At 39.9% G+C, this 13,547-nt stretch overlaps 5 protein-coding genes across 15 annotated transcripts in view; 2 read left to right on the forward strand and 3 right to left on the reverse strand.

Moving 5' to 3' along the window:
• Positions 1-2,687, reverse strand: part of LOC123008657 (rho GTPase-activating protein 21) — a 32,385-nt gene extending 29,698 nt beyond the window's left edge. For 4 of the 9 annotated variants that reach the window (XM_044404616.1, XM_044404657.1, XM_044404625.1 and 1 more), the window contains exon 1: positions 2,460-2,680. The gene's annotated coding sequence lies outside the window, so the exon portion shown is untranslated. Of the gene's footprint in view, positions 1-2,459 lie in introns of all 9 variants that reach the window. The other 5 variants (XM_044404640.1, XM_044404650.1, XM_044404633.1 and 2 more) reach the window with 3 other exon arrangements.
• Positions 2,688-2,959: 272 nt separating this feature from the next.
• LOC123015381 (post-GPI attachment to proteins factor 3) lies at positions 2,960-4,269 on the forward strand. Its single transcript, XM_044415086.1, has 6 exons — positions 2,960-3,142; positions 3,190-3,338; positions 3,387-3,539; positions 3,587-3,711; positions 3,760-3,896; positions 3,945-4,269. The coding sequence occupies exons 1-6, from the start codon at positions 3,019-3,021 to the stop codon at positions 4,214-4,216; spliced, it is 960 nt and encodes a 319-aa protein (XP_044271021.1). The 5' UTR covers positions 2,960-3,018; the 3' UTR covers positions 4,217-4,269.
• Positions 3,260-5,232, reverse strand: LOC123015397. Of its 2 annotated transcripts, XM_044415088.1 has the most exons (3): positions 4,425-5,232; positions 4,255-4,374; positions 3,260-4,193 (listed from the first exon to the last, which is right to left on the reverse strand). In XM_044415088.1, the coding sequence occupies exons 1-3, from the start codon at positions 5,216-5,218 to the stop codon at positions 4,175-4,177; spliced, it is 933 nt and encodes a 310-aa protein (XP_044271023.1). In that variant the 5' UTR covers positions 5,219-5,232; the 3' UTR covers positions 3,260-4,174. The 2 variants fall into 2 exon arrangements, with proteins under 2 accessions (XP_044271023.1, XP_044271024.1); XM_044415089.1 differs by lacking the exon at positions 3,260-4,193 and having other exon boundaries at positions 4,219-4,374.
• A 102-nt stretch (positions 5,233-5,334) lies between these two features.
• Positions 5,335-8,533, reverse strand: LOC123015365 (D-glucuronyl C5-epimerase B). Its single transcript, XM_044415085.1, has 4 exons — positions 8,330-8,533; positions 7,418-8,281; positions 7,047-7,371; positions 5,335-6,987 (listed from the first exon to the last, which is right to left on the reverse strand). Exons 1-4 carry the CDS (start codon positions 8,390-8,392, stop codon positions 6,449-6,451), a joined length of 1,791 nt encoding a protein of 596 aa, XP_044271020.1. The 5' UTR covers positions 8,393-8,533; the 3' UTR covers positions 5,335-6,448.
• Positions 8,534-9,138: 605 nt separating this feature from the next.
• On the forward strand, positions 9,139-12,987 carry LOC123010226. Of its 2 annotated transcripts, none has more exons than XM_044406938.1 (3): positions 9,139-9,351; positions 9,639-9,909; positions 9,963-12,987. In XM_044406938.1, exons 1-3 carry the CDS (start codon positions 9,340-9,342, stop codon positions 10,979-10,981), a joined length of 1,302 nt encoding a protein of 433 aa, XP_044262873.1. In that variant the 5' UTR covers positions 9,139-9,339; the 3' UTR covers positions 10,982-12,987. The 2 variants fall into 2 exon arrangements, with proteins under 2 accessions (XP_044262873.1, XP_044262882.1); XM_044406947.1 differs by having other exon boundaries at positions 9,966-12,987.
• Positions 12,988-13,547: the final 560 nt, after the last annotated feature.

Raw genomic sequence — 13,547 nt, forward strand, 5'->3', positions numbered from 1 at the left:
GACATGTATAATATCATATCAGATTATATAAACATCACGTACAAAAGGATAATCCAGGAAAAACCTCCTCGCATGCTTTCTAATACGACAAAGCGTCAAAATCTAGGTTTGAAGGTAACCCAATTCGCGTTTATTTTCGACTGTCAAGATTTAAAATAGTGTAGCGGAACGTTATTGTCATACACAAAGACAACAAACGTCTATTTTAAAAACACATCAACTAATGACAAACAGCATGACTCACGTTATATACACGGTGCGTGCGTGAAATATTCCACCGTTGCGTTTATTTGTTGTCATTGTTGATACGTCGCAACCTTGACGTTCTTCATTTTTGCAATAACAACAGAAAATGGCGGCAATCCCGAAAGCGTGCAACAATTACATAAGTAATTTTCTGCAGAATCGGGTTATTCAGACGCRGTAGGAAGAAAATTGCAATCTAACCATAATGATATTATTTAATATGAAATTGTAGCCGGAGGTCACCGCTTCGTGACGTCAATTTTAATTAGCACCACGAAAAAACTCGCTTCATAAAGAGCTATTGTTGCGTAACGATCGCTTTTTAAGTTTTGGCCTCCTTCACCCTAATACGATCAATTTTTTCTCAAACTGTAACTCGAAACGTCCCACATAACGGCATTCAAATCTTATCTTCGTGCGACTGACTCATCCACTCATCATATAATATTCAGGTTAGATCGTTTTTCTTTCGTGGTGTTGATGAATGCGATGTAGGTAGATTCGACGGAAAATACGACATACCTGGCTAATGATTGGATTGTATATATAAGCCACCCACGGGGCTCCTCAAATCAACACTCAAGAGATTCACACCATTGTGTTCAAAGTTTGATTACGAGATCATCAGCAAAACAAACTGATGCCTACTGATGAGGGATTTACATGGACATTAGCATACGAAAGAGGCTGGACATGGGGAGCATTGTAGCTTTGATGCTGACAAATGACGAGGGTGGATACAGCCGGATGAGTGTTCTGAATAGCACGACAACGTGTCGCAACAAGAATTTTCAAGCACTATTTTATTACAATTCAACTTTTAACTATCTACRAGATCTAGGTTCGTGTCTAAAGGGTCTCATTGAACAAGGAAAGATCTACGAATCTCACGCAATGATCTGTATTTCCCTGCATGGTCTGCATGGTGCTTTATTATTAAAGACCATTTAAATCTTGAAGAACATGACTGAAGTCTCTTGACTTTGTCTTTTTTTCACGTGAATTGCCACATATTATTACTAATTCTCACGTCATTTGTCTTATTTCATTCGCTTTTTTATAACTAATAGTCCTGGGAAATGCGTTAATTTTTCTTTCTTTGTTACAAACAATACGGCATCATGAAAGTTCCTCTAAAACCTGTAAACACCCAACATTTTCCTTTTATGCGTTCTATTTTTATATTTTTGCGATAGGAGCTATAACTCGGTCTCCATATCTAGTCCAAATTAAAAACAAACCATATTATTAACTTTCTATATGACTAATTTTGTAACAAATTATAATACTAGTCTAAAGTAGCATAAACAATGAAATTTAATGCGACTGATAAGGTAATTTATGATTGTAGATTTTTTAAAACAAGACGATACATCATTATTGCATGACACGCGTTCTTTTCTATCTGTAACAAATATCTTTGTTTTTTTACCTCGGGTTCATTAATTTTCACTTTCGACAAGACCAACCGAACCATTTAATTAAGAAGTTTGTTGAGGGCAAACCCCACCGAACCAGTTTCGTAAGACGGGACACATACCAGAGTTTTACACTTTGTATACCTCCCTTTTCCTGTATCTATTTTTATTGACGTTTTGTTTATTGTTATAAAAATGGAAAGAATGTAAATAATTAAGTGTCGAGGTGAATATTAACATGAACAATTTAACGTAAACAAACACTCACTTGTACAAACAAGACGACATTTAACACCTGACATAATAATAAAAATCGCGCCAAAAGCCGAGTTTGGGCCTGGCACTCTGCTCTCCATATTTTTTTTTTGTGCTATGTGATTTTCAAATTGATAACTTTAACACACGTCGTTGTGGAATTTTATCAGCGCTCAGTATTGATAACCAATGACAACACCCTTTGGCCACAAATATTTGTTTTTAACAGTCTAAAACCGAAAATGTGAGAAACTACCTACACTGGCCCACATCCAAAAAAAAAAATTTAAGTGCCATTAGTCGGCTGTCTGTAGTTAGTGAATTATCGATGTTTTATCAAAACTGAGTAGATATTTTTTCAACTAGATCTCGATGAAAACAAAACAACCTGTTAGGAGGATGTTAACGGTTCTCGAGGTTAGGATGTTGCAAATGCAGCGTCCGCTCATCCACAATAAAGATAAAGAACTATCAGGTGACGTAAACCGAAAGGACATCTTTTCCAGGTCAATATAATAATAAAATGATAACGAAACTTACCCGAAAGACAACGTCCGAAAAAAAAATTGTCTTGGGTTATTCGTGGCCGCACTTCCAATATGTATCCATTTCACGCAAGTTCCGCACAAATCTCACATCAAACACTTTTCGCACGGCAGCACTTTAAATAACGACACATACTAATATACATTCTAAATTTACACTGTTTCCATCTCGCTCGAAACACGTCTGAATAAGTACCGAACACGATTGTGTATACGCGAAGATGGCGACTCTACGACTGGACTGATTTAAGCCTCTTCGGAGGCTAGAGAGCACCATCTACGAATGGGGGGTTTAAAGCACACCCAATACAATTTCGCTACCTGTAAAACCCAAACTCGGAGCCTCCAACAAAGCCCTAAACGTTTTGCCTAACAAGTATCCTACTCAGGATTAAATCACATTTCGATATTGTTCCTCCCATATCGCCTAATTTGATTGATTACTATTCGCACTTGGGCGTGGTTTGTTCAAATTCGCATGGCATGTCATTGGCCCACGTGCAAAATTTAAAAAACCCACCTACTTTTTTGATGCAACTTGTCGAAGATGCATCATGTCGGTGTCAATTTTAGTCATAACTTATACATTTCTACACATAGCAGAAGGGTCATTGGGTGACCATTCCCCTTATTATCAGAGGTGTTTAGAAAAGTGTGGGTTATTGAATTGCACGGATGGTAAATCGAGCTAGGTTATGTTGGTTTTTGTAAACAATTTTTTTTAGATGGGTTGCATTTTCGAAATTATCAACAACCAATTTATTTAAATTTGTTACAATGGTCATGTGAGGATGAATGTAGGTATGAATGTATGTGGAAAACTGTTGAAGCGTTCCATGAGCGTAATTGGAGGACACCACAGTTTTACGGAAAAGTAATATTTTGTTAATTTTCAAAGACAGTTCTGTATCAGTGGTTTCAGTGGCCTTTTATTCGACTTTTTGGGATACAAGAACCAGCTTCAGTGTTTTTCTCCCTGCTAAATTTCTATGCCCACAGTAAGATGATAAAAAAATTCAGAAAGGAAGTACCAGACGATAGTCCTTTGTATTGGCTTTGGCATGCATTTTGTCTAGTGAGTTAGAAAACAATGATTTAAACGTTACCAAAAAGCTATTTTAGGTCAGTTTAAATGCCTGGTTGTGGTCAACCATTTTCCATACTCGAGATTTTCCCATTACTGAGCTTATGGATTATGCGTGCGCCTTTTCGGTGGTACTTATGTCGTGCTATTGCATGATTATGAGGTTTTTTAGTTAATTTTTTTGGTTCTTAAATTTAATTCAGTGTTGTAGGATTTTTCGACAGGCTCCAAGGTTCGTTCTAGTCACTATCACCACATTTTTTGTTGCGTTTCTAGCCAATCATGTGGCGTATTTAGGCATGGGCCGATTCGATTATGGCTACAACATGCAACTTAACATTTTCATAGGTTGGTTGTTGAATTTTCAGGGGTAGAACTCAATTATATAATTTTTAGGAACCTTTACTGCCATTTGTTGGTTTGGGTGGAGCACGTATAATCGAGTTCGGCAACCTTACGTTTGGAAGTGTGCAATATTCGTAGCTTTAGGTGGTTTAGTGATGTTACTCGAAATAATGGATAGACCTCCGATTTTTTGGGTTTTTGATTGTCACTCATTGTGGCATTTTGCAACAGCTCCACTCACTTGTCTGTTTTATAGTTTTGTCATTGATGATTGTAAATTTTTAAGAAAGGAGCAGCAAACTAGGGAGAAGAAGATTGATTAATTGTTACAATTTTATTAATACAAAACAATTATATACACCATGGAAATGAAAAACGTTTTTTCTTTTTTTCTGGTTCTTTCTGGCTCTCTAGGTTCTCAACTTTTTTCATTTCTTCCAGTTGGTCAGTCATCGAAAGCRAGTTAGTTTTACGTTCCAAGCTACGGAAAAAAATAATGTTTTAGTCGTCTTTTTGTTACTATTAAAGTACCTTTTTTTTCGGTACAAATCTTCGAACAATTCGGCTTTAGTTTTCGCAAATGTGGTCATGAATAAATGGTCACGTAACCCTCGAACCACTATATCCAACATATCTTTCAGTTCCAGTATTTCTCGTCGTTGCTTTTGTATTTCATTCAAAATGTCCTCCATAGTGCGACTATTTAATTTCGCTTCTGATTTGAGAAAGTTTTCCAAACTGGCAACACCATCACCATTCGGTTTATCGCGAGGGATAATAATAGTATTTGTGTTGCAACCTCCTCCCCCGCCCCCATTTTTCTTATCACATCGTGTACAATTGCAAACCGTTTTCGCAATAATATCGTCAATATCCATAGATGAACTTTGCGTTTTCCCATCATTTACAGCGGGTTTCGAGGTTTGATTGTTTTCATCTTTGAATGTTTCTTGGGAGCCTCTTTTTTCCTGATCAAGATTGTTTTTTTCTTTCTTTTTCTTGTAAAATCGAAAACAGATATGTTTCATTCTACCCTCTTTGTCATCGCATATGCAATTATCGTCCGTCGAAGTCCCTTTTTCTTGGGACGACGAGTCGTCGTCATTTTGGTGTTTTACGTAAATTTTGACTGCACTGGGGCATTTTGATTTAAAAACGAGTTTTTCCCCATCGTCTGTGTCACCTGCGGCCGACTGGGGCCGTCGCTGTTTGACACATTTGTCGTTTTCCAGATCTGAAGAATCGGACAAAATGAGACATTCACACTTGTTGCATTTAGTCAAGGCATTTTCGTTGATTTTGTTGTCTCTATAGTCGGCACTCATTTCTGTGGGGCATATTTGTGGGGGAGATTTTGAAGACGATCACAATTCACATCTAAACGTCACAAATTTTGACAAAACACAAAAAACTGTCAAGGGATTTCGAAATAAAATGCCAATTTGCTTTTTAGGTTAATATATTTCCCTAAGTGTTATTGTCCCAGTCACTTAATTTTGGATCCAACAGTTCAAACATTGATAGAGTGCAGATTGGTGACACCTCTCTGCGAGATTATAAACATTTGGCAGTGCCCCGATTTAAACAAACCTAACAATACAAAATTAAGTACAGTTAGTTCGTAAATAATATCACATCGCATACTTAACGTATTAGAATTATTAGGCTTTTAGTGAAAAAAACCCAGAAATAAGCCTTCGAAGGACGGCAAATTGAAAGTACATTTGAAGAGTAGGTATACGTAAATTGCGGCCGCGGAAATTAACAATTAGTGCTGTTTATGAACACATTATATAGTTGATCGTGGTTTAGGCAGGACATTTTGGAAGTTCTTGACTGTCCAGGACTACGTCTTGGACAGACCTACTACATTGCTGGTATAGGTAAACTAGTAAGCTCTTTTCCAATAGATTAAGTTTTGCGTTATACACTGTAAAAGACTTATAAATCTCCTACGTTTCTTCCCCTAACAATAAACGTTATGATTGCAGCAACATTATACAAGATGATATTATGTACACAATTTTTGACATAAGTTCCATTTTTAATGTACAACTTTTTTACACTACTTTCTATAATTGACTCTCCTATTCCGCTATTTAGTCTTTGAAGAAATATTGATCTACGTCGAAAAATGAGTAGTTTAAAATCTATGCGAGAGAATTTTTTACTTTCTAAGATTGTCAGCCGATATTGTTATAGACAACATTTTAATTGAATTTTATTAATTTGTTGAATTCGCATAGATTTAGAACACTAGTCGGAAGTATAGGTAAAAAACGTATAAAATCTTAAACTTCAAGCCTAACAAGGTACCGAAAAACTTAATACTAAACAACGAACGTAAACTCTGAAGAAGCTAATTTGGTCCATTCAAACAACAAACAAATCGCAACAACTACCATTTCATGGTAGTTCAGAAACAACAAAGAACGGAATATTCCGATGTAAATACTTTGAATATGGCACAAAAATTAAAAGAAGAGTCAAAAAAATACTGAATAAAAATACCCGACAAACGCTGCAAGTTTCGCACAACCATTGAAATAAACAATTCAATTATGGGCTGCTCTTTTTCCCGCCATATATCCAATCCATCTTTCGGCGGTTTGAGCAAACAATGGCTCATTCTCGATAGTACTTAAAAGTAACAACTGATTGATATGTGTGGCATGATAATCCCACCTAGCCAAATTCGGGGCTACACCTAGCGTCACATGTCTCAAATCGTACGAAGTAACACTACCCATATCATAAAACAGCAACATTCCTTTTAGGGAAATCATCCCTTCTCGGAAAAGAAACTCGGCCTCGTCTGCTTGCCCCGGTGGGGCTATGGTCATCAAGTCGTATAATCCGAGAAGAGAGTAAATAAAACCGTTCAAGACAAAAGATGCCGGTTTCGTGGGATACTCCTCATACCAATGGTACTTGTTGAGGAACGTCGCCAGGACGCCTCCTTTGGTACTTGGTACTTGAAAAGGTTTGAGACCTGCGAGAGCTGCCTGTAAGTAGCGAGTGTCTCCACCAGAGTGGTGGTAGGCCCGGGACAAGACAGAAATTGCGTGGCCCTGACCCATTGCAGAGTACCAACCTAGAAAAAGATTAACAACATTTACAAAATAAACACACAAAATATGTTTCGATTTATACCTGATTGCAAGTCGTGGAAACCTGAAGCTAGTTTTCTCTTGACCGGAATAGGCCATCCTCCAGTTTCGGTGTCTTGGTGTCTCACAAACCATTCGGCGGCGTCATAAAATTGTTGGATATGTTCGGAAGATGATAAAGTGAGATTGTCGATGGCGCCATAACCCCGTAATAAAATTGTAATTATCTTCAGCTTTGACTTTGGTATCTTGCGCTTAGATTTGTCTTTATCGAGGTAGTTTAAACCCTTTTGTAAGTCGACGATGAGATCGCGGGTTAATTTTTTCCATTCTTGGTTTAAACCGAGTCCGTGGTACACGTTATTGTCCTGAAGCAAAAGTGTCAAACGCAATAAAATTGTTTTTGCGACTCACCTGCACCGTGATGAGTATATCGGAGGTGATATAGTGAAGATTGTAAATCTCGCGAGATTCCCGATTTTGTAAAACGACACTAAAACTACTATTGCCGCTTAAAACGATATTAAGACTCATTATAAAATCAAGTACGTGCTCCATTTTCAGCTTGATGGCGTCTAAATAAAGTTCGCCGGTTTTGAATCTTAACACTTTGCTGCCAGCGGTTTTGTCATTGACCCGTTCGACAGTACCGGGATGGGGAACTACCCATTTCGCCAGTTCCCTCTCGCCATCTTCAATTATTTTCCGCCTTGGTTCCGGCTCTGTGAGATTCTTACTGTAGTGAGATAGCCCAAATTGGGCGATTTGCGTTGGGTAATAATAACCCTGACTTTCCCATTGAGTCGAAATAGGAACTCCCTCGATCGCACTTACACATTTCACCCTGTCTCGCACTTCGACGTTATAATTTTCAAAATACATGAAGACCCCACGAGAATCATATTTCCCTTTTGGGTGATAAACTTTACTATAACTATGCGACCATTCAAACCTTTCCAAACCATCATAAGTGGCTAACTTTCCGTAAACTTCGAAATACTTATGCAAAAACGAGAATGGTAGGTAGACTTCGTCTCCTTCTTTCCTACAACCTATGACATATTCGCCATTTATATCACAATCTATTTCTTCAGCACTCTGCAATTCAGCCAATCGGTCCAAACTGAATTTACCAGTCCTCCTCCAGTCTTGCAAATTTTTCGGCTCTTTGCCGCAAACCGACCATAAGATCAAAACGGTGAAGAAACCGATCGTTGTCAGAAACAACAATGCGACTTTTACGTTCAAACGCATCATAATAAAAAACAAGGGGGGGTCCTGGAACTTGAGTCTTAGAGACAGTTCAAAAGCGTGAGCAGGAGGTACCTTGGTACTGTGGTAAAATTTTTGGCTTGCCCCGGAGCCAATTGGTTTCGGTAGGCTGCTCATGAGTTACTCACATGTTTACTGACGCAGATTTTATATTTCTTCGGTTTGTCTATATCCATTTCTCGGTTGATCAATTCCGAATTTTCCGATACACCTTTTAGATGTTTTTATTGGGAACTGTCAACATTGCAACTTGCAACATATGGTAACTGTCAAACTCGGTCGGTAAGAACAGGTGGCGATTGCGCAAATTTCGCCTATTTTTAATACTTTTTTTTTCAAAATATACCTACTCAAAGTTTTTGCGATAAAGATTTTGGTTTTATTTTTTTTGTAGGCATGTAATTTTTTCTAATTTAGAGTTTAGTGTAAATTTAAAATTATGTTACATAAATAGTTAACAAAGCTTAAATAAAAGCTGCATTATTATTTTTTCTATCAATTTATTAGAATTAGATAATGGATATGCTATGTAATAAGTATGTAAGTAAATTTTAATAAATAAATATTAGAAACAACTCAGATCTTGTAATTCTTGTTATTTTTCTTGGTTTTTGTTATTTTATTTTTTTCTTAAAGTATTTTTTTGGTGTTGGTTGTGTGTGTGTGGGAGAAAAGAACATTTATAGCGGATAGCTCAAAGTGTCGGTGTGATAAAAGTTTTGTGAAAGTGTGAAAGACGAAGAGGTTTCTTGTGGGCGCAGGTGCTATCCGCCTACCACTCCATCAGTGGGCAAGAATGCGCGTGGCGATGCGCGACGCTAGGCGCCGCGCCGCACCTTCAACGTAATCGATCGGACGCTAGGGGGCGCGTTTGTCGGGGCAGTTTGCAGGGTTGCTGCTTGTAGGGGTCACAGATAGTCCGATTGAATTTTGGTCGAGAATGGACAAAAAGAGACGGATTGGGCTGAGAATATGCGGTGCCGTGGTTTAGTGACAGTGCCGGTGCCATAGAGGAGTGCGCGGACCAGCGGCGGGACGACGGCCGCACCATAAGAGATGCCGTGATGGCAAGAGAGGTATAGTTATAATATGATGATGGTTGAGATGATGGTGATGATGATGAGGAGGAGGAGGAGGAATAATTTTTGAATGCGTTTTTTTTTTGTTGGGGGAGTGTGGCTGATTGTGTCGGTAATTTTCGGTGGGCAGTGGAGCGCGCGACGAGCGGCTAGAACGGCAACTAGGTGCCAGATAGGGTGGTAGGTGTGGAGTAGGTCAGGTCTGGTCGGGATGCGGTCGAGTGCACAAGTCTGAGCGGTTGTCGGTCTTTGGCGTTCGTTCATAAGAAATGGGTGTGTTGCAGGAATCCCGCGGAAAGAGACCCTTCAAGCTATGGGACGGGCGTCGTAGTGTGCGCAAGGGGCTGGTGGTGGGGAGCCTCGACGAGCTAGTGCAGCGCGGAAGAGACAAGCTCGGCGTCTCCATCGGAGAGCCGGTGCGATTGGTGTTGGAGAGCGACGGTACCCAGGTCGAAGACGCCGAGTACTTTCGGACGCTACCTGCCAACACCATCCTTCTGTTGCTGAGACCGGGCGAGCGATGGCTGCCTGCCGGCGTGGACGTGATCCGAGCAGGTAGGTAGAGGTTCCTCCGGGTAGCGCGTGTGACCCCCGGCCGTGTCTGTTAGTAGCCATCTCAGCGATCCCGAAGATCGTGTGCGAAACGATTCATGCTCTGGAGTTGCACGATGAAACGCCCTCGTGGAAGATCATGGACAACAAGGGCCGCGTCACCGTCGTGCTTCATTGGGACCAGCGTTCGGCCCCTACGAGGACCTCCTCGGAGACGCCGTCGCCCGCCCCCGGCAAGTTCTCGCCGAGCAAGCGGCCCTCGCTTGTCATCCAGACATCCGTGGGGGGCAAGAAGGAGACCCTCATCAATGATGTGTACGTGCCTCCGGGCCAGCCCCAACCTCGCTACTCCAGCCCTCAGATCACTGTGATAAACCACGACGACGTTAAACCCGTTCATCGGCTGTCCAAACAGGGCAGCTCCTTGGAAAGCGCTACCATTCACATCCACACGCCCGAGTGCGCCCATCACGCTCACATGCCCCGCGCCGGCAGCCCCCAGAGCAACGGCGCGATCGAATGCGACTTTCATTGTTGCGCCCTACACGAGGAGGGTAGGAAGATAGCCGTGCACAAAAGCGTAGCAACGTCTCCGATTCAAGATGCTCAACAGCAGACCTCACCACAACCGCCATCATCTAGACACGTGCGTTTTTTAGACATTGAAGGTGGCGGCCGACACGGCGGCGGACAGTCCGAACACGAGAGCTCCGAAAGCGAAACGGAGAACACCGTGATGGAGGACGAGGCCGTCACCTCTGAAAAATTTTTGCTGTTGATCGATCAATTGAGCGTCGATCAGAAAAGACATCTGAGCATCAAGGATATCGGGATCATACTCGAAAGGCTCAGTTCGAAAATTTTGGACGTTGAAAGGTTAGATCGAGAGAGCGAAAGCGACGATTGCTACAACTGGACCATCAAAGCGACGATTCGCGGCGATGTTCTGCGCGAATTGGGCGTCATCTACAACGGCAACTATTATGCCATTTCGGAACATCCAGGTTATAAGGAAGAGAACGAGGGGGTCATTGAAGAGGCAGAAGAAGAAGAAGAGGAAGAAGACAGGCTGTGAACTGACAGCTAACGACTGCCAATGTCATAATGCACAAAAGCAGACTCTAGTAATAAGCACAGGTGCAAAATATCACATATCGGATGTGAACTTTGTAAACCGTACTCCGTACTGACTTGCCATGGTGATCGATCCTTCTTAAAACACGCGTTGCGAGTTGTGCGGGGCGACGACTGCCACACCGTCTCGTAGTCTAATAAACTAAAAAAACAAAAAACAAAAAATATTGATACCTATTGGAAATTAAATGAGAAAAAGAAAAACCACAAAAAAATCATTAAGAAAAAAACATAGGAAAACAAAATTAACGACACGACTTGACTAGTTGTATAGGGTTGACAATCGATTCTCGATCGGTGCGATTCGATTCGTTCGTTTAAACGAGTTTTTAAGTCACCGACGATGATTACACACGAATACTGATGCAAAAGAACATGAAAAATTGTGTTTGTATAGGTATCCTTGTTAATCATGTAAATCATTTATAAATAATAAAACTATTCGCTTAGATGGTTGTTTGTTGTGCGCGCGAGTACGCGAAACGCGTCGCAGGACTCTCTCATGATGACTCTCATTATAACATTATTACACTCAACTATCCACCGTGGACGTGGCTTTAGCCGCACGGGGGACCCCTAGGATTATATATAAACGCTTTGTACTTTTTATAATTATGTGGATTGTACGAGTACTTAGCCAATTTAAAGTTAATTATTTTTAAGAAATTATTAGCCCAGGTCACTTAGATGAGAGATGATGATTCAGTATTTATATAAAATATATTATATAAGTATATAAGAGGAAGTTGTTTAGGATATTTGAGATGTTTATAACTGGGTTACTCGATGATTGATTGATTGTATATTGCTCAATTGTCCTTTTGTTTTTGTAATCATTAACCACCATCGGTCGGGTATGTTGTGATAAGATATTGCCGAGCGCGATATATATTATATATATTATTGTAATTAAGTATATATAATATTGAAGAAAAAAGAATAGGGTTGGGGGGTGAAACGGGCGAATCAATTTGGGACACTTGGTGATTTTTTCATGAGAATGGAAAGCAAACGTAGGTCTATATTAGATAAATTAATTATAAAGTGAATAAAAACTGTGCAAAAAAATTGAAAAAAAATTTTCTTTGGAATTCGATCTGGGGGTGCGTTTCGGCTTCGCGGTCCGTTCGCACGCCGCTTGTCTTGTTGAGGCGTGCCTCGGAGCGGAATCGCATCGATGGTCGATGGACGCGTCCCAGGCAGGCAAAGAAAGAACAAACGACGTCGAGTCCATCCTCCGCCAAACATGTTCTAAAATCTAATTACCACTGCCATCAACCTGTAAACCACGAGAAAATTGCAAAATTCCGGGTGATTAGCTGACAGGACGGGCGGGGCGCCGCCGACCCACCTCCGGAGGCCCCCATCGATCGTTGGTGCACCACCGGGACTCCGTCTTGGTGGTGCACGGTTCCGAAAACGGGAAACTGCACTGCGAAATCTGAGTCGTGGGGCGGGCCGGGAGCGGCCGGGTCGAGCGGCCGTTGACTCCTGCGAGGGGAGGACGCACTCCTGTCACGGCACACTGCCCTACTTCCGAGCGGAGGGGCGAACCTATCATTCGGCCTCCGGTGTTATTATGCAATACGTGATAATTCTCATCACTTCCATCAGACGAGCCACCAGCTCCGGGTACTTCGTCGTGCGAGTGAATTATTTATTACGGCGTCACTAACACATTTTTCATCGCGAATTTTTCATTCGGTTTTCGAGGTTTACGTATTATTATAATTGTCGTTCGTTTGTTCATGCGTTCCTTCACGGTCATCATCAAGCAAAAAAAGAGCAAAAACGAAACGAAAAACTTTTATTATTCACTCATCGTTTCTACATTGTTCATCAGCATTGTTTTAAATAGGAAAATTAATGTTAATTAGATAAACAAAAAAACTATTATTTATTTCGATATATTATTGAAACCATTATTCAAATAAACAAATTAACGAAAGTAGGGGATTTATTCAATTTTATAATGTTCTTGGTTTACATTTATAAAACGAATATGTACTTTATATATAAATTTATAAGTCGGAAAAATATAACAGTACAAAAATTATTTGCATCTTTCAATCTAAAATAAAAAGTAAGATTTCTTCTATAAAAACACCCTCAACAAACTATCCCGGCGCATCCACCATTGTCCACTTACACTTAAAACAAAAAAATTAATAATTCACTTTGAATCATATTTAATTAAGTAGCATTTGGTTTATGTAAACATTTTAATTGTTTTAAACAATTTTTTTCACCTCAACAGGAAAATATGTTTTTCTCAGTGAACGCACTGAGAGATTGAATTGCTCAATAAAATAAATACTCTTGATATTATTGCAACTTAGGAGTATTTCTTTATTATGTTAAAAAATATTTAGTTTAGAATTGAAATTTAATTATTTTAATTTTCGATTGTGTGATAATCCTACTAATACTACTACTAATCTAATACTAATCATCCAAATCCAAATTGTTTTTTTATTATATCTTTATACATATTTATTGAATTTTAG

Source organism: Tribolium madens, unplaced genomic scaffold (genome assembly GCF_015345945.1).
Source record: "Tribolium madens isolate multiple individuals breed KSU strain unplaced genomic scaffold, Tmad_KSU_1.1 Scaffold_19;HRSCAF=116;Tcas5.2_LG9, whole genome shotgun sequence".
Lineage (NCBI taxonomy): Eukaryota > Metazoa > Arthropoda > Insecta > Coleoptera > Tenebrionidae > Tribolium > Tribolium madens.

Bases quoted from the DNA above. Each gene is read 5' to 3' on its own strand.
- LOC123015381 (XM_044415086.1), top strand. From the start codon at position 3,019: ATGTCGGTGTCAATTTTAGTCATAACTTATACATTTCTACACATAGCA. The intron at 3,143-3,189 runs GTAAATCGAGCT...AATTTTTTTTAG, and splicing joins GTTATTGAATTGCACGGATG to ATGGGTTGCATTTTCGAAAT. The intron at 3,339-3,386 runs GTAATATTTTGT...CAGTGGTTTCAG, and splicing joins CACCACAGTTTTACGGAAAA to TGGCCTTTTATTCGACTTTT.
- LOC123015365 (XM_044415085.1), bottom strand. From the start codon at position 8,392: ATGAGCAGCCTACCGAAACCAATTGGCTCCGGGGCAAGCCAAAAATTT. The intron at 7,372-7,417 runs GTGAGTCGCAAA...CTTTTGCTTCAG, and splicing joins ATATACTCATCACGGTGCAG to GACAATAACGTGTACCACGG. The intron at 6,988-7,046 runs GTATAAATCGAA...ATCTTTTTCTAG, and splicing joins TTTCCACGACTTGCAATCAG to GTTGGTACTCTGCAATGGGT.
- LOC123010226 (XM_044406938.1), top strand. The intron at 9,910-9,962 runs GTAGGTAGAGGT...CGTGTCTGTTAG, and splicing joins CGTGGACGTGATCCGAGCAG to TAGCCATCTCAGCGATCCCG.